This window comes from Azolla caroliniana, unplaced genomic scaffold, assembly GCF_043228905.1.
Source record: "Azolla caroliniana isolate FFs.n. ecotype wild unplaced genomic scaffold, voAzoCaro1.0.p SCAF_6, whole genome shotgun sequence".
NCBI classification, from domain to species: domain Eukaryota; kingdom Viridiplantae; phylum Streptophyta; class Polypodiopsida; order Salviniales; family Salviniaceae; genus Azolla; species Azolla caroliniana.
The window spans coordinates 7119378-7146901 of record NW_028230441.1 but is presented as its reverse complement, the minus strand read 5'-3'; the positions used below and the strand labels follow the sequence as shown (position 1 = coordinate 7146901).

The following is a 27524-nucleotide window of genomic DNA, read 5'->3' as shown; positions in this document are numbered from 1 at the left end:
CTCACTAGTACCGCCTCTTGGGAAAGAGGTTGTGTCTTAACTACTTAAAGAATATGTGTCATAGAACATTAACTTCTATGACACACTAGTTACTATACAAGAAGGTGGGGGTGTTCACACACTTCCGTAACCTAGAATGTGTTCTCACACATGGGAAGTTGATTTTGATTCTCAACATGCCCCTTCAAACACAACTTTCGGTCGTCGGATGGTTGGTTCGGACTGGTCTTCAGGTAAGCTTCGACTTCGAATGGCCAGTACACTCTTGTTGCTCCTTACTCCCCCTCAAGCTTGACTAGTCGATGGTGGAAAGACCCAGGTTCATCGTGAATTGTTGCAGCTTGTCGACTCCCATGGCCTTGGTGAAGATGTCGTTCATCTATAGGTTCATGTTGATGTGATGAAGGTCAACATCCCTTGCTAGAACATGCTCTCGGATGAAGTGATAGTGCACTTCGATGTGCTTGGTCCGAGCGTGGAAAACTGGGTTTCGGGCCAAGTGGAGGTTGCTCATGTTGTCGCAATACAGGAGAATCGAATCCTTGATGGGAACACCCAGATCCTTCAATATTCTCTTGAGCCAAACAACTTCACATGCAGCTTCGGTGCTCCATAGTGCGACTATCAACTGTTTCTTACTTCTCCATGATATGGCGTCATTGCCGAGAGAGAAAACAAATCCGGATGTCGATCGTCGGTTAGCTTTGTAACCGGCCCAGTCGGCATCAGTATACCCTGTGAGTCGAATCAGTGTGTCCAATCTGTAGAGGATGCCGAAACCCATCGTTCCACTCACATACCGTAGCACTTGCTTAGCACAATCGAGATGGATGTCTCGCGGAGTTTGCATGAAATAGCTGAGGCTGATTGGGTAACTAAGTCGGGTCAGGTAATTGTTAGGTAGATGAGGCTTCCAACTAGCTAACAATAGAGCATCGGCTCACACTTTCTTGTGCTTGAGTCGGCATCTAGCTTTAGATTTCGATCGAGAGGGATAGTGATGGGCCTACACTGTGTCATCCCAAACTTGTAAAGAAGATTGAGGATATAGTGCCTTTGAGAAAGCATGATGCCATTAGGGATCCGAATTACTTCTATTCATGTCTTTCATTTCGAATTAACTTGAGAGGAGCTTCTTGATGTGCTCAATATCTATTAAAGATCTCCGCCTATGACCAAGTCATCCACATAAATGATGAAAAATACTTGTCCTCTGGAGTCGCTCCAAATGAACAGAGAGTTGTGAAACTTGGACATTTGAAAACTGATTTGATGAAGATATTGGGTTATCTTCGAATGTCGTGCTCTTGGTGCTTGCTTGAGATTGTAGAGAGGCTTTTTGAATCGGCAAACAATAGTCAGATTCGTAGTTGACCCAAATCCAGGCGGTTGTATCATGTACACCTCCTCTTCTAGTTCGCCTTGGAGGAAGGCGTTCTTCACTTCCATTTGGTGGAGGTGCCATCCTTTTGTTGCTGCAAGCGCGATCATGGTTCGAATTGTAGTCATCTTTGCCACCAGGGCAAAAGGTCTCTTCGTAGTCGACACCGTGTGTCTATGCGTAGCCCTTCGCCACAAACCGGGCCTTGTACCAATTGACAGTGTTGTCGGCGTTGTGCTTCACTTTTAAGATCCATCAACATTAGACTTCTGGTGGTGTGAAGAAAGGACGAGATCCCATGTCTCGTTCTTGGAAAGTGCTTACATCTGTTTATTCATCGCTTCGACCCATCTAGGGTCCTTCGCGGCTTCGGAAAAGGTTTCTGGTACTCAGACTGTCACCACCTTCATCATGAATGCATAATGATATGCCATGTAGTTGTTGTAGCCGAATCGCCTGACTATGTTATTTTCTCGGGTGGAGCGACGTGGTGCTCTTGGTGCCCTCATGGTGGGCACATCCAGTCCACTATACTCATTGTCGTGTAAGTGAGTTGATTCATTTCCATCTGAGTCTTCATACTCGAGCATTTTGGCCTTACCTTTGGTATTTGTCTTCGAACTTGGTCGCAACGTGGTTTGGTCGCTTGGAGGCTCTTGTGGTCCACTCAACCTGGTTGAGGTTGGACTTTCCTCTTATGTGGGTCTCGGTCGATTATCCTCCTCTGCATCTGTGTCGAACTCGGTTTCAATTGTGTCGGATGGGGCTGATTCGACTGTATACTAGGATGCCGACTCGTCGAATACTACATCCCTACTCACTTGTACCTTTTTAGTGGAAGGGTAGAAGCACTTATACCCTTTTTGCGCGAGTGAGTACCCTACGAGTATACATTTCTCCGACATGGGATCGAGCTTCTATTGTTTCTTGTCGGGAATATGTATATGTATATATGCAATTGAACCGAATATCTTGACATGGTATAGATCCGGTGTCGTGGGGAATTCCGGCCACAAGGAGAAAGGGGACCGGAGAGGCGTGAACGGGCACGTGCACGGATGCGCACGAAAATAAATTGTGTACTTGTAAATAACATAGGGCTAGGCTAGGTTGACGCGATGTATAAAAATTTAATAGGACAATTTAAATAAGGGAATAAATCTAGGCGAATCTCTGTCCGAGACGGCAGAGATTAATTACATGGTGTGACAGCTCTTTCCCGCTTTGGCCTATAAAAGGAGGAGTAGAGGGTTGAGCATGGGGCTCACGTTTAGGGGGAACGAAGTGTTGTCGAACTAGGAATCGAGCGCCCGTATTCTCTATTTGTGTTCTCTTAGGTCGGACGCCTCTGCTCGCGTAGGAAGCCCGTGTGCTCCCGACAGAGGCTCCACATTGTATTTCGGTGATTGGAGTGCATGTGTTGCTCGCTAAGCCCGTGGCTTGGCTCTTGGCTGAGCCGGTTGTAATTTCTCTATCTTCTAATCTATTGTTGGTATCCGTTTTTCTTTTGGTGATCATCTAGCGTTTTACTCCAATCCTAGACGAGCCGGTTGTGCCCTGTGCATCTCGATACCTAACATCTTACGCACCCTCCGCCTATCTTATTCCTCTTCTTCTTCTTAAGCTCTTTGGTCTGAGGCCCCCATAGTCCCGCCTAAAGTCCTACATGTACCCGCAGAATACCGCGACACCGGTTTCTTCCCATAGAACTTTTTGCAGGGGGTAACTTCGTGCACTCCTGATGTTGTGCAACGATTCATAAGATAGACGGTTGTATTTGCCACTTCAGCCCAATATGATTTTGGCAGATGTTTCTCGTTCCTCATTGCCCTTGCCACCTCCAGCATGTGTCGATTCTTTCCTTTGGCTACTCCGTTCTGCTAAGGTGCGTGTCAACAAGTAAACTCCCACCAGATTCCTTCTTGTTGAAGGTATGCGGTAAAGGCCTCGGAGAAGTACTCTTTGCCGCCGTCCAATTGAAGACATCATACATGACAATTGGTTTCCTTTTTTACTTCGTTCTTGAATTTCTAGAAGGCATCATACATGGTCGCTCATGTCCATTGGTGTTCTAGTTCTTGATGAGGATCGTACATGGTCGCTCACGTCTATTGGTGTTCCAGTCTTCGATGAGGACTGCTCATGGTCACTCAGTCCTCAACCTACTTCGGTTTTCTCTTTTAGCTCACCGCTACACCATGCTTTCGAAAAGGCGGTCGTAAAGGGGAGGATAATGTCACAAACATGATAACCTCCAGAAGCTTTTGCACGAAAATAGGTCTATGTATGGAACTACATGTACCACCCACAAACATGTATAAATACTTGTAATCTCATTGGTCCCCCTTTCAAGGGATTCAACGCCAGTCATTGACACATCAATCTAGTAATCTTGTTTAGCCCCATCTTCTCTCCTTGATTTACATCTCTGTCTTTATGCTCTGGTATTGTTCCTAGCGTCTTAAGTTCCTCATCTCATCGATCCCAACTTCTTGAGTTTCTAGCCTCATCATGTCGAGTTCCACGATCGTAACCTTATTGATCGCAGCCAACCTTGTCATTTGTGCTTTGTCATAGTCTACGGTTGGTGTGTCGTAACATGTCCGGCCTGATTGATCCCCCTTCTTCCGGACGCTCCACCTCACGTGTTTGAAACGTCGTGTTGGTAATAGAAGTTATGTTCTCAAGGTTGCTCTTGATTGTGTTGGCCTTGGATGAATCAGCCTCTTCTTCCACGACCTTGTCCTCTTCCTCTAGATCAAAGTTTGAATAGAGCATTTGTCCTTCTTGCACATTGCGTTGTCTTGACGATTTTTGGCTACGGTATGAAACCGAGTGAGACAAATAAACCAAGGATGTGCAACATTGCACATACACTTAGCAAATAAGCCTCCTAAGGCCTAGTGGCACTTGAGTTCATCGGCCTGATTGATCCCCCTTCTTCCGGACGCTCCACCTCACGTGTTTGAAACGTCGTGTTGGTAATAGAAGTTATGTTCTCAAGGTTGCTCTTGATTGTGTTGGCCTTGGATGAATCAGCCTCTTCTTCCACGACCTTGTCCTCTTCCTCTAGATCAAAGTTTGAATAGAGCATTTGTCCTTCTTGCACATTGCGTTGTCTTGACGATTTTTGGCTACGGTATGAAACCGAGTGAGACAAATAAACCAAGGATGTGCAACATTGCACATACACTTAGCAAATAAGCCTCCTAAGGCCTAGTGGCACTTGAGTTCATACAAAGGGGTGCAAGCAAGGTTTGAACCTTGCACCTCTAAGATACAAGATAATTGCCTTACCACTAGGAAATTATCATATAGTGTAGATTTTATGTATTTACTTTTTATATATGAATTATAGATGAAACAACCATTAGAAAACCATGTGCACAAAACCATGGTTCTAAACCCATGGTTTGTGCATGACATAAGCAAAACCGTGTGCGCAAAACCATGGTTTTAGCCCATGGTTTTGTGCATGTCACAAGCATGGAAAGACCTATAAAAGCCTCTAGTTGGGCTTGTGTAAGGGGGGCTCAATATGTGATATCACCAACACCATTATCATCAATATAATTATATTTGTCTTTATCTTCTTCATATTTTTCTACTTCTCTTTCTTCTTCTCAAGCGAACAAATTTCATCTAATCTTACATTGATCGTCATCTCTTCGATAATTCTGCAAACATCCTCCCCAGTCCAAGACCCCGGTGGTCGCTCGAGTAGCACACGCACGCGTGAATCTTCGCGATAGCGTCTTGTTCGAACATGATTCTCCTCAACCAACAGGATCTATTGGAGATCGAAGGAGGAGGGAGGATTCCCCCTCGCGAGGACCACCGACCGAATGGCTCCAAACTGAGGTGCTAAGCCTCCAAGACAAATCTGCACCATTTCATCGTCATCAATGCTAACATTGATCAACCCGAGGGCATCACAAATCTCCTTGATCTTCAAGGTGTAGCTACCAATTGACATGTCCCTCTGTTGTATACTATTCAACTCTTGATGGAGTTGAAGCTTTCTTGTGGTCGTGTTGGCCGCGAAAACTTCTTGAGGTTCCCTCACGCCTCCTTCAGTGTTTTGGCCTCTCGGATGTAGCCGAGCATGTGATCATGGACGCATGATGTAAGGCAGTGCAACACACGACTCGCCGTTTGCTCCCAAGCTGGGTAGTCGACATGTGTTGGGTTCAGTTGATTTTCGTTTGCTCCTTCGACATAACTCCAATAGCCTTGGCCGTCAAGGTATTGGTGCATCTTGTACTCCCAAGATGCAAAGTTGTTTCAATCAAGCTTCTCGGCGGGAATAACGCTTCCCATCTGTCTGTTCATTGTCGAACTTCTTCTTCTTCTTCATCTCTTTGATACGAACTGTACATATTGTTGCTATAGTGATCAACCGGTTCTTTCTGTAAAGGCAATGGACTTGGATCAAGCTACCACACGCTCTGATACCATGTAAAGAATCAGATGGATTTTGTGCAGCGGAAGAATTGTGTGTATATGTGTAGAGAGAGAGAGAGAGAGAGAGAGAGAGAGCTCAAGATTACAAAATAACAGAAAACTGTATTAACAAGGAGACAAGAATGACCAACAGTTACAAAGAGAAGGAGAAGGTGCTTATGTAGTCACCTTCTCTCTAAGTTCTCTCACTAGTATTGCCTCTTGGAAAAGAGGTCGTGTCTTAACTACTTAAAGAGTTTGTGTCATAGAACATTAACTTCTATAACACACTAGTTACTATACAAGAAGGTGGGGTGTTCACACACTTCAGTAACCTAGAATGTGTTCCAACACATAGAAAGTTGAGTTTGATTCTCAACATCATCAACTTTATGGTTTTCCTATAAACTTGCAACATCTTAATTGTCACTGTCTTAGCTCAAGGACAATGGGTGCACCCATCTAGAAGAACTTGGTGAATGTATTTATCTAGCATTCTACAAGCCTAGTGGGTGCACCCATCTCCTTTGTCGCAAAGAAAGATGGTTCATATTGTTCCAAATCATGCATCTTGCCTTAATGTTGAGAATTCTTGTAAAGATTGTGTTATTTTAGTTGGCATGATGGCTAACTCTTTTGTACATTTCTAAAGGTTATTGTTGATTCCAGGTATTTTGCCATGACACACTAGTACTTGAACACTTTAGAGTCTCTACAATTTTGGGGTTGGCTACATAGAAATGTTGGTAGCCTCAACTTCATAATTTTGTCAAAGATTATATTCACACTTGAAATGTATGTTGTCGATCCAAAATGTTACGACATTGTCTAAATGGGTTGTTGCAACCATTGTCAATTTAAAAGTCCATGGAAATTAAATTTCTAAGATTTTATTACCAATCTTCCATCTGAAAATGATTTCGATAACATTCTCACAATAATTGATTAAATAATTGAGATGCTTCCCATCTTGAAATGATTTTGATGTACTAATTCTTACAATAATTGATTGACTAATTGAGATGACACATTGCATTCTATGCTCGACGAGTACGAGTATTTAAGAGACAATCAATTCGATTATGCAATAAGTATTCCACAATCATGCATTCCGAAATGACGATAGTAACAATTGCATGCCATATTTCATCTCATAGTATTGGAAGCATTGTTCAAGTTGCTTATTATCTTTTGTAAGCTCTCTTATAATTATCATCCACAATTTGACGATCGGATCGAATACACATATCATACCTAGAAGCCATATCTTCGTTGCTTCATCAATTGACAATAAATGATAGGGTCGTTTTTTATATTTTGTGAAATTTTCTAACAATAGTTTAGTGCACTCTTCCATCAAGTATGTATATGCTCCATTCTTCACAATTATAGGTCATTATTGTTGTTGGACAATGTTGAAGCACCATGAAGTCTCTACAAATCCTATTGTGCAAAATCATCTAGCTTGATCCCCAAGGATTGAAGTTGAGTTTTCCCATTGTTTACGCAATGCCCGAGCCTAGCACAAACTAGTTATAAATTGAGATTGTCTAAACTCTACACTAGAGAACCCTAAGCTCCAACTTGGGGACGATGTATGGTTGTTACGATGCAATGTGAAGAATAGAAGCCATGTGATAAGTTCAAATTATTGAAGGTTTGATACTTTCTTGACCTGTAGTCAAATCAAGACATGTTTTTATGGATCTCCATTCCTACATGAGTATCCATCATGTGTTCCATACGTAAGTTTTGAATCTTATGCTCTTATATCTATTCTAGGTGGTGACCATGTATGAGTTGAATACAACTATATATAGGACATAGAACATAATATTCACATTCTTTTGCTCAAACATTCGTTTTCATACATTTGCAAACAAATGCATACGTTAGGAAAACATACTTATGTTTTTTTTTTTTGACATTTTAGAACTTTTTTCTAACCTTTTTATCATAAAAAAGTTTCACCTTATAGTAAATAATGAATACGAAAAGAATGATATTTACCATACTTGAATGCGAATGCACGTATGGCTCATTCTATGTATAGGACATATTTTCATTATTGAACCAATTCAATGATGGTCTTGATGGTCTTGTAATATTGTCTTTTGTTAATATTCCTTTTTTCTTATTTATTGGCATAGAAACAATACTATTTTGGTGTACCTCACTGAGAAATAACCCTAATGATGCACAAGAATTTACTCTATATAGTAAACATACATAATATCTACCTCCCACTTTTTTAAGTTCTTCTATCTATTGGCTTAAATAAATATTTTGATATAGAGTAAAACCAATCCATCTTATCAAAAAGCCGTTCATAAACTATGTATACCTTTGCCCCAAATGATTTGAAATTGCAATTTTGTTGGTTGAGTATCACTTCTTACGTCATCCAAACAATGTTTGAGATTATACACACAATCTTTGTCCAAATTCTAGCAATATTCCTTTTTTTATTCAATAATGTTCTTGGCTTTGGTCCTTGATACATAGGAATATAAATATCTGTCAAATGGTTAATTCTAAATATCACTCGTAGTTAGGGCTAACCTCGCCTCTTGCACTCAATACCACTTTCTATATGATTCTAATGTGAATGTGTAAAAGCACCCATCCTAATGTGCATCGATCACATCACAATCAATGGAATCTTGCTTGGGTCAAGTAAATAAGGCCACTGATGCAAAGAGAAAAAGAGCGGACGAAGATGACATAAATGGGTAGACAAGGAAATGTACAAGAGGTAGCTTGAACATGTGATGAGTTGAGCATTATGAAGTGATTGGGTTGTTGTTCATAGCATGCACCAAAATGGGGATTATTGGCACATAATACATAGAGGATTGTTGTTTTAATCTACTACTTTTTTCGTATTTATACCAGAGTGTATGAGCTAGTTTGTTTGATGCATCCCACTCAAGGGAGTTGCATCTTATCTTTGTGTTGTAGACAAGGATAGACAAACAAATAGAGAGATAGATATATAGTTGTATTACTTGAAATAACCCAATAGCCCTCCTTGTGGCCACCAACCCAATGTATGCCTTAACCGACCAAAATTGATTTGTGACATGTTTTGGCGAGTTCCATCGTAAACCTTAAAACCAAAACGGCCTGCCCAATGAGAGAGAGATATGTGGGGAGCCATCAACAACCATCACATACATGTTGAAGGGAGGTGGCCCACAATTGGTGATGAGGAGGGAGGCTATTCGTTCTCTGATTATCTCTCTAGACATTTGTAGAGTTACACATAATGACATCATTGGAATGGGAGTTTGAGTTACACATATACCTATAATATATGGATGTATGTACATACATAACCATCTACATCTACATCTCCATCTCATACATACATACATACATACCTGTGGGGCCCATACCTAGAATATATGTATGTATGTACATATATATGTATACATAACCATCTCCATCTCCATCTCCATCTCCATCTCATACATACATACATACATACATACATACATACATACATACATGCGGGGCCCATACCTATATATGTATTGTATGTACATACATATATATACATGGGGCCTCATACCTACTATATATGTATGTATGTACATATATATAACCATCTCCATCTCATACATACATACATACATACATACATGCATGCATACATATATACATTACATACTGTACATAAATATACATACCAATACCATTACCACACACCACACACGAAAATAAATAAATAAATAAATAAATAAGAAAAATAAAAACGAGGCAACTATGTAAATAAACAAATAAAGAAATAAATACTTTTTATTTATTGTATGTAGATGTGTGCGTGTGTGTGGATACATATACGTATGTACGTACTTACATACGTATATACGTACATACACTCAAAAAAATGCATATAAATCTCTGTGTGTTTGTAAACCCTCTCCCTCTCTCATCCTCTTTCTTCTTCAGATCTACATCTTCAGATCTGATCTGCTCTGCGCTCCTCTGCTCTGATCAGATCTGATCTGAACTGAACGACGCAGCAGAGATCTCCTCCTCTTTCCGCCTCCGCCATAGCTTCAGCTTCAGCTTCTTCAGTCTCAGGTAATACCCCACCCCTCTCTTTCTGTCCATTCCTTCCATATCTCTTCTTCTTCTTCTTCTTCTCTCTCTCTCTCTCACCTTCACTCAGGTAAGGCCTCGCTTCCTTTCCCTTCTTCCTTCTTCCTCCGTCCCTCTCTTCAGAAACGCTATGTTCTTTCTCTTCTCTTCCTTCTCAGGTTCCTTCTTAGATAAGACTCTCTTCCATTTTCCCTCTTTCCTCCGTCCCTTTCAGGTAAGTTTTCTCCTCTTCCTCTCTCTCAAATAATGAGCTCCGTCGCTCCAGGTAAGTTTTCTCCTTTTCTTCATTTCTTCTTCTTCTTCTTCTCTTTTTCCTCCGTCTCTCCAGATCAGGCAAGCAATTTGTTTTTTACAATAGGTGCCTCAACTTCTGCCACTAGAACATACTGTGTTGTTTACAGATTCACATAGATCTAGAAGAATACGAAGAAGAAATAATTTCTACTCATTCTTTTGCAGGCTACTACCTGAGTCCATAGTGTGCTAGATCTATGTACATTAATCTGCATCTGCATGAACCATTCGTTTGCCCCCCCTTTTTTACTCTTTCTCAATCTTCTTCGCATGGTTCCATTCACACGTAATGATTTAGCTTGTTTCAACTTTTGATTTCCGTCTGAGATTATGCTTCTTTACTGTTTATCCTCTTGGAATACAATATCTTTGGGTGTTTCGCATCGCAGCAAACATGGTGAATCTCTGTATGGGGCTCCATAGCTACTACATCTTATATACTTGTCTCTCAAACCAAACTCCGATCTTGAAACGTTCCTAGTGAATGCATTATATCTCGAGTTATTTCTAAAGACAACTTCAGTTGTAGTTCTACTTGCATGAATGTTATGGTTTTGAGTCTGTTTTTTAACAGCGCACTGAATCTATATGCATATTTGAACATCTTGTTCCCTATCGAGTTTTTCAACGAGTTATTGTCGTCTTTCTGAGAAGAAATGAACTTTGTAGAATTTGCTTGATGAGCTAGTCTTCTTGTCACAATGTCTCTAATGTCAGGGATTTGGATCTGTATCATCGTGATTCTTTTCTTCCTAACTTTGTAGATTTTGCTTGATGAGCTTATCTTCTTGTCATAATGTCTTTACGGTCCGGCATTTGGATCTGTATCTTCTTGATTCTTTTCTTCCCAAGTATTTTTGTATGCTATATTTGCACAGTGCGGATATAACAATAGGGTGAAATGAATGCCAGAAAGATGAAAACAAAATTCTATTTTGAGGAAATTCTTCTAGGTAAAGGCTAATATCAAGACATCTATGTTTTTTTTTCACAATTTAGTGCTGTATTGGAGATGATAGTTATGTAGGCGATGCAGCATTTGTAGATTGTACTGATGCTGTTGAGTAGTCTATTGTTAAAAACATATTTATTCCCAGAAATGCACAAAATGTTTTGAGTGTTGAAACCTGTCATAGTTTTCTGAATTTTGAGACCTTTCTTTCTAAGTTTTACTCAATTCAGTTGGTTCATTTAGATTTTCATTACAACTCGTAGGGTGTTAAGAGTACTGCAACTTCTGCACATTTCAGCTGGAAAGTAGATTTCGAGTAACCTCATTTCCGAAGATTTATTTTTCGATGCTATTTTGTTTTTTCACTGATGTTAAAAGATAAACTTTCCTTTTGCTGTAGTTGGAATTTTGTCCTTCCATTTTATGTTATGTTACTTGTTTATCTAAAGTTCTAGTCATTTAGTTCAGGCAACAGTCAGGAAATCTTTCTTAGTTTTCTCTTTTGCTGCAGCAATATGCTATTTTCTGTTAGATCGAACATCAAAATCTGCATTTTCGGTGTAAAGAAATGTATATTGATATTAATTTGTAAAGCTTTTCATCTGCTGCATCAAATTACATCAAATGTGAGATCTTCTGCCTTTATTTTCAGGTTTCTATCACAATCTGTCTGCAGCAATGGCTTCTCATGTGGTTGGCTACCCAAGGATGGGACCAAAGAGAGAGCTGAAGTTTGCGTTGGAGTCCTTCTGGGATAAGAAATCATCTGCCTCTGATCTTGAGAAAGTTGCCAAGGACATCAGGGTCTCTATATGGAAACAGATGGAAAGTGCTGGGGTTAAATACATTCCGAGCAATACCTTCTCTTACTATGATCAGGTCTTGGATACTACTGCCTTAGTTGGTGCGGTGCCCCCTCGTTATGAATGGACTGGTGGAGAGATTGGATTTGATGTGTATTTCTCCATGGCTCGTGGCAATGCTAAACATACGGCAATGGAGATGACCAAGTGGTTTGATTCGAACTAGTAAGATTTCGAGACTTTACAACGTTTCTCACGTGAGATGATGGTTTTTGGCCTTTTTTTATTTTTTGCGAAAATCAACATAATACCCCTCATTTCTCAGTCTATTGGGAAGAGACTGGAATGACCCTAGGTTTGAATAAATGACCAGAGTAGCCCCTTTGTTGCTCAAAACGGAGTACTATTCATTGTTTTTCTCGAAATGAATGGAAAACTAGGGCTGTGTATATCTGTACATATTTCGGTATCTTTTCCTATTCCATTATATCTATATTTTTTTTAATGTCCAAATCTTTTTATTTTTGCAGTCATTACACTGTGCCTGAGCTTGGCCCTGACACTAAGTTCTCGCTTTCATCTCACAAGGCAGTTGAGGAATACAAGGAGGCCAAAGAGGTTTGTGAGTTGCAGATTTTTACACATTTTGTAAATCTATACTTCAAACTGTTCGGTGGAAATGATATGCAAACATGTATTTGCTGTACATTTATTAGGCATATGTAATGTAATACAAAAGGGAAAGGTGTAAAATGTGTTTCTATATTTATATATGTGTGCGTGTTTGTATTTATCTTGGTATACGTACAATTGTGTTGTATGCATATATATGTTTTTTATCTGTTAATTTTTGCAATTAAATCCCTATTCTTTTTTCACAGCTTGGAATTGAGACTGTTCCAGTTTTAATTGGTCCTGTTTCATACCTTCTTTTGGCTAAACCCGGAAAGGGAGTAGCAACAAACTTCGACTGCCTCTCCCTCCTAGATTCTATTCTACCAATTTACAAGTATTAACTCATCCTCATCGATAACGGTCTTTTTTTGTATCCACGGATATAGTGATTAGATCCTAACAGTCTTTTTTGTGTCCGGATTTTTTTAAACTATAGGGAGATAATTAGTGAGTTGAAAGCAGCTGGAGCTCAATGGGTTCAGCTTGATGAGCCTACTATTGTACTTGATCTCGAGGCACACAAGCTGGATGCATTCAAGCATGCATATTCTACCCTGGGTTCTCAGCTTCCTGACATCAAAGTTCTGATAGAGACGTACTTTGCAGATATCCCTGTGGCAGCCTTCAAGTATGTTGATTAGTTTTCCTTGATACTATTATACTGTGCATCATCTAATGAATTTTAGTCAAGACTTGAAATAGTTTGTTCAGTTTAGTGGGCAGAAATAGTTCTTGTCTGTTATTTTAACACATTAATAGAGTATGCACTTGTTTACCGTCCAAACTTGTTGTCTTATCATTTAAATTAGTGTGTTCATACTTGACTGTGTACATAAGACTTCCCTATTCATGTTTCACTTGAGCTAACCTTTGCTTCTATCTATGAAGGACACTTGTTGGCTTGGACCACGTGTCAGCTATTGGTGTTGACCTTGTTAGGGGACAGAAAACTTTGAGCCTTATCAAGGAGCTTGGCATCCCAGAGGGGAAGATTCTATTCGCTGGTGTTGTTGATGGTCGTAACATTTGGGCTAATGATCTTGCTGCTTCTCTCACTACTCTTGAAGAGTTGACTTCTATCTTGGGCAAGGGTAAGATGTTTCTTTCTTTTTGTGATCAACTGTTTCCGTGAATGTTTTGATTCCAGTTTTAAAAATATTATCGTGGTTACAAAACTCCTATTCAAGTTAAGAGTTAAACTATAATTCCAAAGATGCCACGTCATCTAACAGTAATCTATAGATGGCCACAAAACAGCAATCACCAAAAACTCTATAGCGTGTAATTTTAATCTGCATAGCTGAACCTTTTTTCTTACTAATTTATCTTTCTTGATATGCAGACAGAGTGGTCGTTTCAACGTCTTCTTCTCTTCTCCATTCTCCTGTTGATCTCAGTAATGAGATTAAACTAGACATCGAGTTGAAATCTTGGTTGGCGTTTGCTGCACAGAAGGTTTTGGAAACTGTAGCTCTTGCCAATGCCCTTTGTGGAAAGAAAGATGAGGTAAAAGATCAAGCTACCATTAGAATTGTCACGTTGGCCACATGATAGAATGTCTGACCAGACAAGTATTTGCTGCTTTCAATACATGAACAGGAATTTTTTGCGGCAAATGCATCTGCTCAGGCATCAAGAAGGTCATCTCCTCGTGTGCACAATGAAGCTGTGCAGAGAGCAGTAAGTTAATCATATTTCTTTTATGGAGATGTACTAAAATCCCGCTCAGCTGCAAACCTTAAATAGTGCCCTTTTTGCAATACTACTTATCTGTTCATATTCTGTTGGCTACGTATTTTTGTTTATGTGTTTTTTATCATTTTAGTTACTTGTTAATATTCCACAGGCAAATGAACTGAAAGGGTCTGACCACAGAAGAGCTACACCCGTATCTCAGAGACTTGATGAGCAGCAAAAGCATTTGAATCTTCCAATTTTGCCAACTACTACAATCGGTTCATTTCCCCAGACATTGGAATTGCGTAGAGTTCGACGGGAGTTTAAAGCAAAGAAGTACGGACAATATTTATTTAACTCAGTGTTATACCCCATTGTTTGTTATATTGTTTTTTTCAATTCATCAGCATTAATCTTGTTCAACTTTTTCCATATAGGATTTCAGAAGAAACCTACATTAAGGCCATTAAGAATGAAATTGAGAAAGTATGTAAGATACAGGAGGAGCTTGATATTGATGTCCTTGTGCACGGTGAACCTGAGGTTTGTTAATCTCCTTGCTCTATATCCTTTTGTGTAAATACAGGGAGAAAATGAAATTTGACTATAATTTATCAATTCAACAGAGGAATGATATGGTTGAGTACTTTGGAGAGCAACTCAGCGGTTTTGCCTTCACTGAAAATGGTTGGGTTCAATCATATGGTTCCCGCTGCGTCAAGCCACCTATTATTTATGGTGATGTGAGCCGGCCAAATGCAATGACTGTGTTCTGGTCAACTTATGCCCAAAGCTTAACTGCTAGACCTATGAAGGGAATGCTTACAGGACCTGTGACAATTCTGAACTGGTCCTTTGTTAGGAATGATCAACCAAGGTGGGTGATTTTTTGTCAACTAAATTTTATTTCAGAGCAATCTACATATACGACAATAAATATATTACGCTTCTTTGTTTCTCTCAACACCCCTTGGTGATCCTTGTCTTGAACAATTGTTCATGGTCAATTCGTTTTATTTTGGTGCATAATGTGTTGTTCGATGTCAGTAATAGGATAATACGTGATAGGATTTCAGAACTCTTTCTGTATTTCTATTTCATATATCTTTAAAACTTAGTTTACATCATATGCTTATGCTCTCAGAACTCTTCCTGTACCTTTTATGTCATATATTCGTAAAACTTGGTGTCTGCCATATGCTCTAATTTTTTTTTTGTGGTATTTCATAGGTCAGAAACGTGCTACCAAATTGCTGTAGCGATTAAGCATGAAGTAGAAGATTTGGAAGCAGCTGGAATCAGTGTAAATTTTCATCTTTTGCAGTTTCGTGTCTAAGTTTTCGTCTTTAAATATGAACAATGCCTTGTATTCAGGTCATTCAAATTGATGAAGCTGCACTTAGAGAAGGTTTGCCGTTGAGGAAATCTGAGCAAGCTGAGTATTTGAACTGGGCTGTGCACTCTTTCAGAATTACCAATTGTGGACTGAAAGATACCACACAGGTTAAAGGGTCTTTATATGCTATTATTTTCTCTTTGCTTCTGTATTGTTAACAGGCGGAGGCGGGTCTTAATTTATTCTATATTGACTATTCTGTATATGATGTAGATCCATACGCATATGTGCTATTCCCACTTCAATGACATCATCCATTCAATCATTGACATGGATGCTGATGTCATCACCATTGAGAACTCCCGTTCTGATGAGAAGCTTCTCAGAGTGTTCAGAGATGGTGTGAAGTATGGTGCTGGAATTGGCCCTGGTGTATATGATATTCACACTCCAAGAGTACCTGATACGGAGGAAATTGCCGATCGTCTTAGGAAGGTATGTCCCACCCAACTAATCCACTTGTTGGTTCATGCATCAAGTATGCGATGCGTTACCTCTTGATTACAAATTTAACACTAGGTTCATCAGAAAATAATAGACAATTCTTTTCTATTCTTTTAGAATAGTTTGCAATGCTAGTTTGATAATAAGTCTCATGTTTTTGGCTTTTCCTTTTCTCAGATGTTAGATGTCTTGGAATCCAAGGTATTGTGGGTTAACCCTGATTGTGGGTTAAAGACACGCAAGTATTCTGAAGTGATGCCAGCCTTAACAAGCATGGTGGAAGCAGCTAAGAAACTTCGCGCAGAGCTTGCCAATGCAAACTAGGCAATGAGTACCATCTCTTTTTTTGCGAGTTGTTCAGATCATGTGTGACGGTTTTGTTAAAACGCTTATTTTAATTTTAATGCTGGAATAATCTTTTTAAGATTCATTTTTATCTAATTTGTGACCAGCAACTTTGCGGGGTAGGTGTTTGAAACTCTTTGGTGAACTAAAATGAAGGTGTTTCATTTACATTTGCCTTAAGTTGATGTTTTATCATACACTTGCTGAAATTGAAGTGACTAGTTATGAGATTTTTGTATCTTTAGCCTGGTATTTGCGTAAGACATAATTCAAATAGCAATCACCGTGTTAAAGATGGTGTTCAGGGAAATTTGTTTTTACTAATTTGTACCTTGTTTTAATTATTAGTATAAAATTTGTTTCTTTGCATTGTAAACAAACCATGTTTTTTTGTGAATGAAAATCATTAATTTGTGTGCGATAATCAAACTTGGATCATTATGTTGATAATGCATATTGACTAATTATTTTAGTTCCAAGAATAAAATTGTCTGCATAAATCATGAGCGAATGGAAATGTTTTAATATGTGAATATGGTGATGCGCGATGTGGAGGAAATGATTGATATGTTGATGACAATCTTGAAGAACGTGACATGTGTCGGTGGCTTCTCAATCTCTTCAGTGTATCATATAGATTTTCGAGCGAATGGAAATGTTTTAATATGTGAATATGGTGATACGCGATGTGGAGGAAATGATTGATATGTTGATGACAATCTTGAAGAACGTGACATGTGTCGGTGGCTTCTCAATCTCTTCAGTGTATCATATAGATTTTGCGTATTGGTGTGCATTTACAGTTGGGTTTCATAATATGTTGTTCATTAATGTGGTTAGTCTTTATTATAGCTATTGGTTTTTGTACTTCATTTAATGTGGGTAGTCTTTAAAACAGAGTTTGGTTTTTTTGTACTTCATTTAATGTGATCAGTCTTTAAAACAGCGATTAGTTTTTGAACTTCAATTAATGCATTTTGTACTTCAATTAATGCAATTAAGTCTTTGATGGGTTACATCGTAGGAACTTCATAGCATTGTTAACGATTTTGACCCTTGCCTTGATTGGTGTCTCATAAATGGGAAGATTAGTGATGGTAATATTTACAGACTAGCCATATTATAAGTGAAATAAAGCCATAGTTTTCGAATTGAGTTCGTGATTGTTCATAATGACATCATCCTTGTGTTTACAATTGGAAGGGCATAATTTGCCCTTAGGTAAGATCCAATGTACCTGCTTTTCAACACAAAAAACTAGAAGGGGGCAATGGGCATCATCACATTGTTGAGATGCATTTATAGTTTACAACACACGGCATCAAACCATTTATTTTCAAGATTCATATCTAATGCTTTGAATAGTATCCATGGCAAAGCTAAAAGCTGCATGATGATACTAAAGTCCTTTCCCCGCCAAAATTGATTATTCTAATTCGTCTTTATATATATATAAGGTAGGGGCTCTACTTGTATCAAACGTTTAGGTTTGCCAAACACATTGTAATGATGTGTAAATGTTTTGCACCTTCTTCATAGCGACCATAAGTCGTGAAAACTTACACAAAAACATCGAAAAGGCGACAATCAAGACAAATGAGAGGCCAACGACCAACCCTCGAGAATAAAAAGCTATTGAAAACATCAGATGCCATAAATGGCCTTAGCAGATACGTTGGGGACAAGATGATTTGCTTTTACGTGTTGAGTAAAAACGGGGGGTAATATGCTCAAAATACACGAGGAACGAACTTACTCCAATACTTACTACTTTATGTGCCCATGGTCACAATTTGTTTGGATGATGGTCACACCTCGCCCATCATGGCCTTTATATGGAACTAACTTTATATGTATATATATTATGTATGTACATACATACATATATGGTCTATTATTATGTAATTAAGAGGAAGTCTTCCTTCCCTATGTGTGTGTCATTGACATTTATGTCTTCTTTTCAACTAATTACTACTACTCTCCTCCCATAGTCGCCATTCCTCTCCTACCTTCCCCTGTTTCTGTATCTTCAGATTCAAATCCTGAAATCTAAGGTACACCCTTCTCCTCTCTACGATTAATAACACATCTACCACAATTCTCCCCCCTCCATCCTCCTCCCCTCTGTTACTTATACTTTTTTATTCTCTCTGTTTTTACTTCTTTGTGGACCTTTTCCTGATCTCCCCTATCTAACATGATTCATCCTTTCCTGATTCTAGCAGAAATTGATTTAAATTTTAGTTTTTTGAAAAATTTCTGTTTGTCTAATCCTTTTCTGTGAGGATTTGGATACATTGCAATTTGCTCGTAATTTAGCATGCAGTTCTGCTACTCAGAGAGAGAGAGAGAGAGAGAGAGAGAGACAGAGAGACAGAGGTCCTTGCTACATATATCATTGCAACATTTACGAGGAAAATATATGCTTGTGTTGACATAAAAATTCCATACACATTACCATGTATGTCAAAAACATTTCACATTGTTTTGGTTGTAAAGATCAATAAGCTTTTGTAATATAAAAATTTACGTTAATTTGTCGCAATTTTTACAAGGAGAACGTGACAACTTTTTGCAACTGACAAACGAAAGCTGTTAACAACTATAATCAGATTACTTTGTTGTAGCTGTCAACATGTACGGAGAAAATTTTCACATTCTCTGGTTGTAAATATCGATAGGTTTGCAATGTGCATAATATACAAGGTTGTGTTAGGTTGTCCCAAAACAAAATGTCACATTTTTTTGGTGGGCTGCATACAAAGTTAAGTATTGGAAGAGAAGTTTCTAGAGAAGATAATACTTGGTAGTCATACAAAGTTAAGTATTGAAAAAGTGTTTTTCAGAATGGTTATTTTGTGGTCACCATGTGTGAGAACTGAGGATGGATATTTATTCTATTGAGAGGATTGATATAGAAGCATTGACACCTTTGTTGTGAGGTTATTTATTGTTTCCAGAAAATGTACTTTCCACTTACAAATGCTTGTATTTGAATTTGATTCTACCTGGGAGACATATCCTATAAACAAATCCTGATTTGGAAACTCCAAAAAGGAATGATGTTTCCATATTTTGAAGGGTTCAAAATTAGCACACTTTGCATTTTAAGATGTAGTTTTTCTTTTTAGAGATGGGACGGAGGGACATGACCCCTGTCGAGGAAGTTCAAATCGATGCTGTAAAGTATACATCTCAAAATATAGAAGGTCAGTTTCTTTGTAATGTTTTTCTATGGCAGTTTAGGTTCAACATAGTGGGATGTAAAAGGCAGTATTTTAAGATAATTTTGAGTTCTAACACGTTTATTTCGCTTTAGTTAGTAGTTAATAAGCTAACATCAAAGAAACTAGCTTCTCTGGTAGATATATACATGATCAAGGCCATTTTAGCCTCTTTGGGTGATGAACATATAATGTGTGTGATACATACGGGATGGAAAGAGCGTCTGTTATTGCCTGAGATGGATTAAGTTTCTTTGTTAGTTGACAGATGCTTAGGATTTTCCTTGTCCATTCAGCTCCACATATTACAGGGTATGGTCTGAAGCTGGCAACATGGGTGTTTGAAAGTTCTCTGGTTGGCAGTTGGATTATTTCAAGCATTCTTCGCCGGAACAAATATGCTGAGGTATCCTTATTACTGTATGGATTTTTTTTTTGCACAAATGTTTACGTTTGTTTTCTTTTATGTGTATACCATTTAAACATATAGTTCTGATCAATTTGCTTTATGTTGGCTACAGTTTCTCTCTGAAACTGCTATACCTGAATCACCACTGTTTATTCCTCAATTTCCAGATCAAGGCAAGAATGCATATTGAATATTTCGTTCCAGATTTGTTTGAAGCATTTTATGTGAATAAATGATACTGATGTATGAAACATCCACTGGTATATGCATATGTATGTATTTTTGGATGTTTATTATATATATGCTATGTATGTATATGTGTTTGTGATGATGCGTATGAATATGCATAATCATCATGTATTTTTGTCTTCCAGATCTTCGTTTATACTATGATAATGGTCACTGGTTTTGTGCTTAATTTTAGAAGAGTGCTTGAGAACTTATGCCTATTGGTGCTATCTGTTATACAAGAATTTGTTTTTTATTTCTGCTATGCAGATCTTGAAGCTGCCGTTAAAGTGATTGATGAGGGTAGCTCGTCAATATCAAGAGTGGAGCTAGCCTTGGAATGTCTTCCCAGTCATCAAAAGAGTGTGGATCTACCTTTCCGATATTGGCGAATCCGGGATTATGCCCATGCTTATAGACATGAGTCTATTACACCTTTAGATGTCAGTTCCTTATACCCATTTCCAATGCTTCAAATTCTACAGGTAAATCTATCTAATATATATGCATTTCAGGTTGCAGAACACCTTATTAGAGCAATAGAAGATTCTCAGAAGAGGAAAGTTCCCATGTCCTTATTCATTTCCTTTGATGCGGAAGTTGTCAGAAAGCAAGCTGCTGAGTCATCACGCCGTTTTTCGGAAGGTTAAGTATGATGTTTTGGGAGATTAAATTATAAATCCAACATTTCTTCTTTCACTGATTGAAGTCAATGAAACTTGCACAGGGAAGCCATTGTCAATACTGGATGGAATTTTTATGGCTGTTAAAGATGAAGTTGACTGTCTTCCATATGATACTCGAGGTATATAAGTACTCACCTTTAGACTTCTCATGTTCGATTGATTTTTTTGTATGGCATGATTCTCAGAATTATCTTTATCTAATTGTTAGTGATGACTTGTTCGTAGATGTTCAGGGTGGCATTTTTAGACTATATTTCTCATTCACTTATTATTTTTGTGATGCATAAGGATCAAATCGAACTGAGTAAAGCTCAGGCTAGTTAATTTCTTATTTGCCCGAACTTTGAGCAGGTGGTACTACTTGGTTTCACAAAGTTAGGGAGGTAAAAAGAGATGCTGTCTGTGTATCAAGGCTCCGGGATTGTGGAGTCATTTTTATTGGCAAGACAAATCAACATGAACTTGGGTCAGGAACAACTGGCAACAATCCTCATTATGGGTATGAATTCCATTTGAATAAACTTAGATAACTTCTATATAAACGCATGATGATATAGATGCTCCAGCATTAGCAGAGTGAATTTACCTAAAAACATGCACCAGGACAGCAAGAAATCCCCATGATACAAAGAGATATACAGGAGGTTCTTCTGCTGGATCAGCTGCTTTGGTTGCATGTGGACTCTGTCCAGCAGCCCTTGGAACTGATGGAGGAGGTATGTTTTAGGTAACATTTCTTGGAATACGTTATGAAGGTTCTGTATGCTTATGTCTATACCATTTTAATGGAATAGATCTGGACCTTTGACTAAATAATGTCATCCACTTATGCATTTAAGGTTCTGTTCGAATACCGTCTGCATTATGTGGGATTGTTGGACTGAAAACAACACATGGGCGTACCAGCACTGAAGGGTATGTATATTCGCATCTAGTGTCTTTCCTCTTGCAAGAATTGAGGTTGTATCCTCATTTGCAAGCATTGTGATCATATTTTCCTTTTTTCTGGCAGAGTGCTTGAGCTTGGGTGGACTGTGGAAGTGGTTTCACCTATGGCTGGGAGTGTGGAAGACCTCCTGCTTGTGTAAGTCATCCAAGAACAGAAAATTTTCATCTACTAAAAAGTTTTTGGAAGAAAGGGTAACTTATATCTAGATATTGACTGATATCCATGGTGCAACCTTTGGTATTGGTACTCCTGCACTTATAACTTCATAGGATAGGTCCTTTCAACTTGTTTTTCCACCTAACCGTAGAAATGTCTTTATATGACTGATGGCCATGACAACATTCAGTATTGGTACATCCACACTTATAACTTCATAGAATAGGTTCTTTCAACTTGTTTTTCCACCTAACCGTAGAAATGTCTTTATATGACTGATGTCCATGACGACATTCAATATTGGTACATCCACACTTACAACTTCATAGAATAGGTCCTTTCAACTTGTTTTTCCACCTAACCGTAAAAATGTCTTTATATGACTGATGCCCATGACAACATTCAGTATTGGTACATCCACACTTCTAACTTCATAGAATAGGTCCTTTCAACTTGTTTTTCTATGTACCCATAGACATGTCATTATATGCAAGCTATGGAACTGCTTTTCTTTCTATCTAGAAGAAATCTACTGTTTTAGTATATGTTCCCCAAAGGACCTTCATTTCAATTGACTGACCTTATGCTTCTTTTTGAAATTATGATAAGGAATGGATTTTGCTATTAAATATTATGTTATTTTCGCTACATGCATTATGGTGGCTACCACAGGCCTTTATCTAGTTCGACCATTAGATAGGTATACAGTAAGCTCGAGCTTTTACCTAGACACAATGTCTGTTGTCTCCATCACTAGCTATAGTATTTTGAGTCATTTCTGTTTGGTCTGTAGGCATTTGACTTACATAAATCGCTAATACGGTTAGGGTTTCTTAGTTTCCAATGAGATTTTCATGGATGGAGGCTAATCGATGTGATGCTTATTTTTACATTTTCATTTTCTTGAACGGTAATTTCTATTATCAGCCTTCTGTCTTTACCATACATTGCTTGTGATTTTGTGTGTGTCTATATCAGCTTTTCTGTCTTTAAGTCTACAAGTATTATATATATACCTTAGTAATTTGACAGGTGCTTTTTGTAGGAGAGAGCTTGCTATTGATTTAACCACGTAAAATAATGGCTCTTTATATGTATCAACTAGAGAATATTTACTACTTGTGGATGTATATGCAGGTATGCTGCAATGCTAGGATCACGCCCAACTGATGTTACTGTCTCAAAACCGGTGAGCTATTTCTTCTATATTCAGATTCTATGGGTGAATGATGATTTTCATGATGACTACATATGCATAATGTAGTTAAAACGTATTGATGTTTAGAACATTAAAACATGAAATATTTGCATGCAATATGAAACATCTGCAAAAATATGGCAAAACATATGTAGCATAAAATCATAAAGTATGAAATGTTATTAATGTATTTCAACCAAACTAGAAAAGTATCGCTTGTTTCAAGAATCCAGGATATATAGATATAAAATATTGTCTATCCTGTATGTCTAGACTCCCTAGAGCTTAACTAGTTGAAGATGGGTAGTTGACAATCATGATCGATGTTCAATACCTGTGATAATGTTGTGTGAACTCAAAACTGTACTACATGGTTGCCTCTTTCTATACCTGGACCATTTAACAGTAATTTTTAGCTTTTTTCAGCACCTTTGTAGATAAACCTATTTTCTACCCGAATTTTGTTTGAGTGTCATATTAGAAATCATTTTCAGATTCAAAAGTATTTGTTCTTATCTCTGTTTTTACAGAACTTGCCAAGCTTTCCTATTCTAGAAGGCTCCTCAAAGGAGATAGATGTTGCCACAGTGATAGGTTCTGTCACTTTTGGCAAATACTCAGAGGTGAAGTTTTGATGGTAGAAGCATTTTTTGTTGTCTGTTAAATACCACCATAAAAATGTTTCTTGAATTATTCTGAACTAACTTAGTCTTGAGCCATGCAGTGGTTTAAGGACGTTCATAGTCTGGAAGTGCTGGAGGTGTGTGAAAAAGCTCTCAAACTTTTTATTGAGAAGTACAGGAACAAGGTCACGAATCTATTTTTTATACTTGCAAATTCCGAATTTCATTGAAAAATCAAGGATTGTTAGATCCTCCTTGTGTTCATTCAAGGTATACATGCATAGGGTGAAGATGATAGATAACCGTGAGTGAATTTGTTGTGTGGAAACAGATTAAGGAGATAATCTTACCTGAGTTTCAAGAGATGATGGTAGCCCACATAGCCACCATTGGTTCAGAAATCGCGTCTGCCACAAATGTGTACTTCTCAGAAGGGTTAGTATTTATTTTATATCTCAGTTTTTCTAATGCCAAATCTAGTATATGCTCCATAAAAGTTTTGTTTGGATGGTCATAGGAGAAGGAAGGAGATTTCATATGAAATCCGTAGTACACTCGCAGTATGGCGTTCATTGACTTCACGTGATTATGTAGCAGCTCAGCGTCTCCGGTAACTCCAACTCTATTCTTAATCCAGTGTTGCCATCCCTTCGTCTTCTTCTTCTTTTCCTTGAATGTCCACCTCATTTTTCCTTATCTTTTGCAGAAGAAGAGCCATGTTCTTCTATCTGGAAGCATTTAAAACCGTGGATGTGATTGTAACACCCACAACACCGTAATCCTCTTCTTTTATTTTCCTTCTTTGAGAACTTGGGAAAATAACAAAAGCAGCTTTGATTTACTTCTATTTGCATACAGTTTGACTGCACCATTGATTCCTACGAGTGCAGTGAAGTTCGGGGAAAGTGATTTGGTTCTCTCAGGTAAAATCTTTGATGAAACCTCAAACCTCAAACTTTAAATCTATTTTGTTTTCGGAAGCTAGCATAGAAACAAACAACTCATTTTTTATTTTGTTTGTTTGTTTACTCACCTTGATGAGGTACATAATTGACAATTGTAAATCTTTGTCAGGTCTTATCAACCATTAAGATGGTGGTTTTTTGGAGACATTAATGTATCTTTCTTTCTTCTTTCCATCTTTTAGGAAACCTTATGCGGTTCGTCGTCGCGCCGAATTTTCTGGGATTCCCTGCCATCACAGTTCCTGTACGTAGCTCATGTTTTGTCATTTTGTAAATGTTACGGGGCATCTGATAGACATGCTAGCATAAAATGTTTGTCAGTCTCTACCATTAGCTCATGTGCAACTGTGAGAATGCAGAAAATAAGAGTAAGACCATGTGCAACATCTTCTTCTGATTGTTGAAAGGAAAGTTTTGATTGGGAAGAGACACATTTCCGTGGTACTATGGGTCTATACATTGCCATTGCTGTATCCAAACCTCTCTGTTTGCAAGTAACTGAATGACATGAGAAAAAACCTATCACCAACCAAATATAACGTGAAATCAATGAAAAATTGTGTTTTTATTCCCTGCACTGACATGATAGTGCAACATCTACTTGTTGAAATTATGGCTTATACTGCCTAATTATTGTATGTATGTATATAGGTTGGTTTTGACAAAGATGGACTACCGATAGGACTTCAGCTCATTGGAAAACCTTGGTGTGAGGCAACTTTACTGCGATTGGCATCTGCATTTGAGGTGAGTGAATGCAATTATAAGTTTTACAATGGAAGCTTTTGTTTCTCATGTTTCCGAATTTGTAGAATCAATAATCAAGTGTTCCTTTTCATGTAGATTATATGCTCTTCTGGAAGCAAAAAGCCAGATGTGTTTTATGATGTTCTAAGGAAATAGGACTTCCATGCAGATCATATGGTCTTCCGGAGGCAATGAGCTATTTCTGTTTTTAAGATGTTTGTAAGGAAATGAAGCATTCATGTAGGGTTTCAATTGTTCAAATGAAGAACATATCTTCTCTGTGCATAAATTTTCTAGTGGATTTGGCGGAAAGGGCCACGAATGTTATGTTTCTTCTCTTCTACATGTAAATTTCTTGGATAAATTTTAGTTTACCTAATTTAAACCATATGTTTATTGAATAAAACAATCATGTAGCATGTTATGTTTCTTCTCTTCTACATGTAAATTTCGTGGATAAATTTTAGTTTACCTCATTTAAACCATATGTTTATTGAATAAAACAATCATGTAGCGAAACTTATCCCAATGCCGATATGTCAAGTGATATTAACTTCCCATTAGCAAAACAACAAATCCTTTTCAGCTTCCTATGGATGTTAATACCCTCCTTGTGTCTCTCTCTTTGTGTGTGTGTGTGTCTATGGCCCATGAATGACCAATCCATTGTACATTCATAACCGCTAATGGCCCATCCAAAGCTATATTTGAACTTTTATGTATGGTTTGAATTTTTATTCAAAATAGCCTAAAATTCCCTTAAACATTGAAAGAGATAAAGGAGGCGAATGATGATAAATAATTGCTCAAAAGCATATATGATTGAAAAATAGCTGATGAATTAACCATATAATTGCTCAAATACTCCAATTATGTAATTGTTGGAAAGGTTTACAAAACTAGAAAAGAAAAGAAAATTACAAAACTTGGGCATTGACCTTGCAAGCATTATTTATTTTCCGTTTGTCCTTGCATGTTAGGTTCTTCTGTTTTTCAAATCAGATTTAACGATTGTTTTTTAATGTGTGGGTCTATTTCACTTCACTTACACTTTTCTCACGATGAGTAAACAAAAAATATGAATTCAGATTTTGTGTTTGTGAGTTGGAATGATTTCTTTAAATAATTATAATGAAGAAATTTGTGGTGGAACCTATTGTCATTTGAAGTAGAGTCATGTCTGCATCTCTCTCAACAATTGATTGAATTTTGTCTCAATAAGATATTTGATCAACTTTAAGATATGGATTGGTAAATTTGATGCTAGGGATTTTGAATGCCCTTATGTTTTTGTTATTTCACAAATGGCCCTAGTCAACCTAGAAAGAAACTAAAGCATATTAACAACGTATATACTTGCTCAAACATGTTGCATTTAAATTGAATAAATAGGACTGAATTGATCATTTAAATACTCAAATACCATACATGATTACTTGAAACATGATTATTCAAGTATATGTATATCAAAATTGTTGCCGAAAGGGAGAGTTTTCTTTTATTTAGAGTCCATAGTTTATTATGGATAGTAGGAGGAAATTGCATTTAGCATGTTGAAGTAATCCAACATATATGGGAGTGCACTTAAGGGTTTGGTTAGGAATTAGAGATTCCACAAGGTATTTAAGGGTATTGTGTGTTCAAGATCTCTTATATGACATGTGCATTGAATTGAAGGCCATGGGTAATATAATGGATGTGCCATAAGTGAGTCTTCAATGGGTAATTGCTAGTTATGCCTAAGTCATGGAAGTGGCATGAATGGGTCATGGAGAGGAAACACCTAACTTTTAAAAGCTTTAAAAGATTGGGCCAAAAGCTT

At 37.8% G+C, this 27524-nt stretch overlaps 2 protein-coding genes across 2 annotated transcripts; both read left to right on the top strand.

Annotated features, from left to right (window-relative positions):
- The first annotated feature begins 11804 nt into the window (after positions 1-11804).
- On the top strand, positions 11805-16602 carry LOC147862915 (5-methyltetrahydropteroyltriglutamate--homocysteine methyltransferase 1-like). The gene is made up of 14 exons (XM_087321803.1): positions 11805-12205; positions 12511-12598; positions 12862-12989; positions 13092-13283; positions 13544-13746; positions 13998-14161; positions 14255-14335; positions 14502-14668; positions 14770-14875; positions 14959-15209; positions 15563-15635; positions 15707-15835; positions 15942-16163; positions 16350-16602. The coding sequence occupies exons 1-14, from the start codon at positions 11856-11858 to the stop codon at positions 16494-16496; spliced, it is 2301 nt and encodes a 766-aa protein (XP_087177929.1). The 5' UTR covers positions 11805-11855; the 3' UTR covers positions 16497-16602.
- A 1891-nt stretch (positions 16603-18493) lies between these two features.
- FAAH (fatty acid amide hydrolase) lies at positions 18494-25985 on the top strand. Its single transcript, XM_087320847.1, has 21 exons — positions 18494-18571; positions 19649-19726; positions 20038-20147; positions 20263-20323; positions 20553-20821; positions 20894-21023; positions 21106-21183; positions 21416-21563; positions 21668-21780; positions 21904-21979; positions 22077-22148; positions 23307-23358; positions 23898-23990; positions 24092-24175; positions 24322-24425; positions 24508-24600; positions 24697-24765; positions 24849-24913; positions 25138-25199; positions 25607-25702; positions 25799-25985. Exons 2-21 carry the CDS (start codon positions 19651-19653, stop codon positions 25856-25858), a joined length of 1911 nt encoding a protein of 636 aa, XP_087176973.1. The 5' UTR covers positions 18494-18571; positions 19649-19650; the 3' UTR covers positions 25859-25985.
- The last annotated feature ends 1539 nt before the right edge of the window (positions 25986-27524 follow it).

Bases quoted from the DNA above. Each gene is read 5' to 3' on its own strand.
- LOC147862915 (XM_087321803.1), top strand. From the start codon at position 11,856: ATGGCTTCTCATGTGGTTGGCTACCCAAGGATGGGACCAAAGAGAGAG. The intron at 12,990-13,091 runs GTATTAACTCAT...TTTAAACTATAG, and splicing joins TCTATTCTACCAATTTACAA to GGAGATAATTAGTGAGTTGA. The intron at 13,284-13,543 runs GTATGTTGATTA...CTATCTATGAAG, and splicing joins ATCCCTGTGGCAGCCTTCAA to GACACTTGTTGGCTTGGACC.
- FAAH (XM_087320847.1), top strand. From the start codon at position 19,651: ATGGGACGGAGGGACATGACCCCTGTCGAGGAAGTTCAAATCGATGCT. The intron at 21,024-21,105 runs GTTAAGTATGAT...AAACTTGCACAG, and splicing joins ATCACGCCGTTTTTCGGAAG to GGAAGCCATTGTCAATACTG. The intron at 21,781-21,903 runs GTATGTTTTAGG...TATGCATTTAAG, and splicing joins CCTTGGAACTGATGGAGGAG to GTTCTGTTCGAATACCGTCT.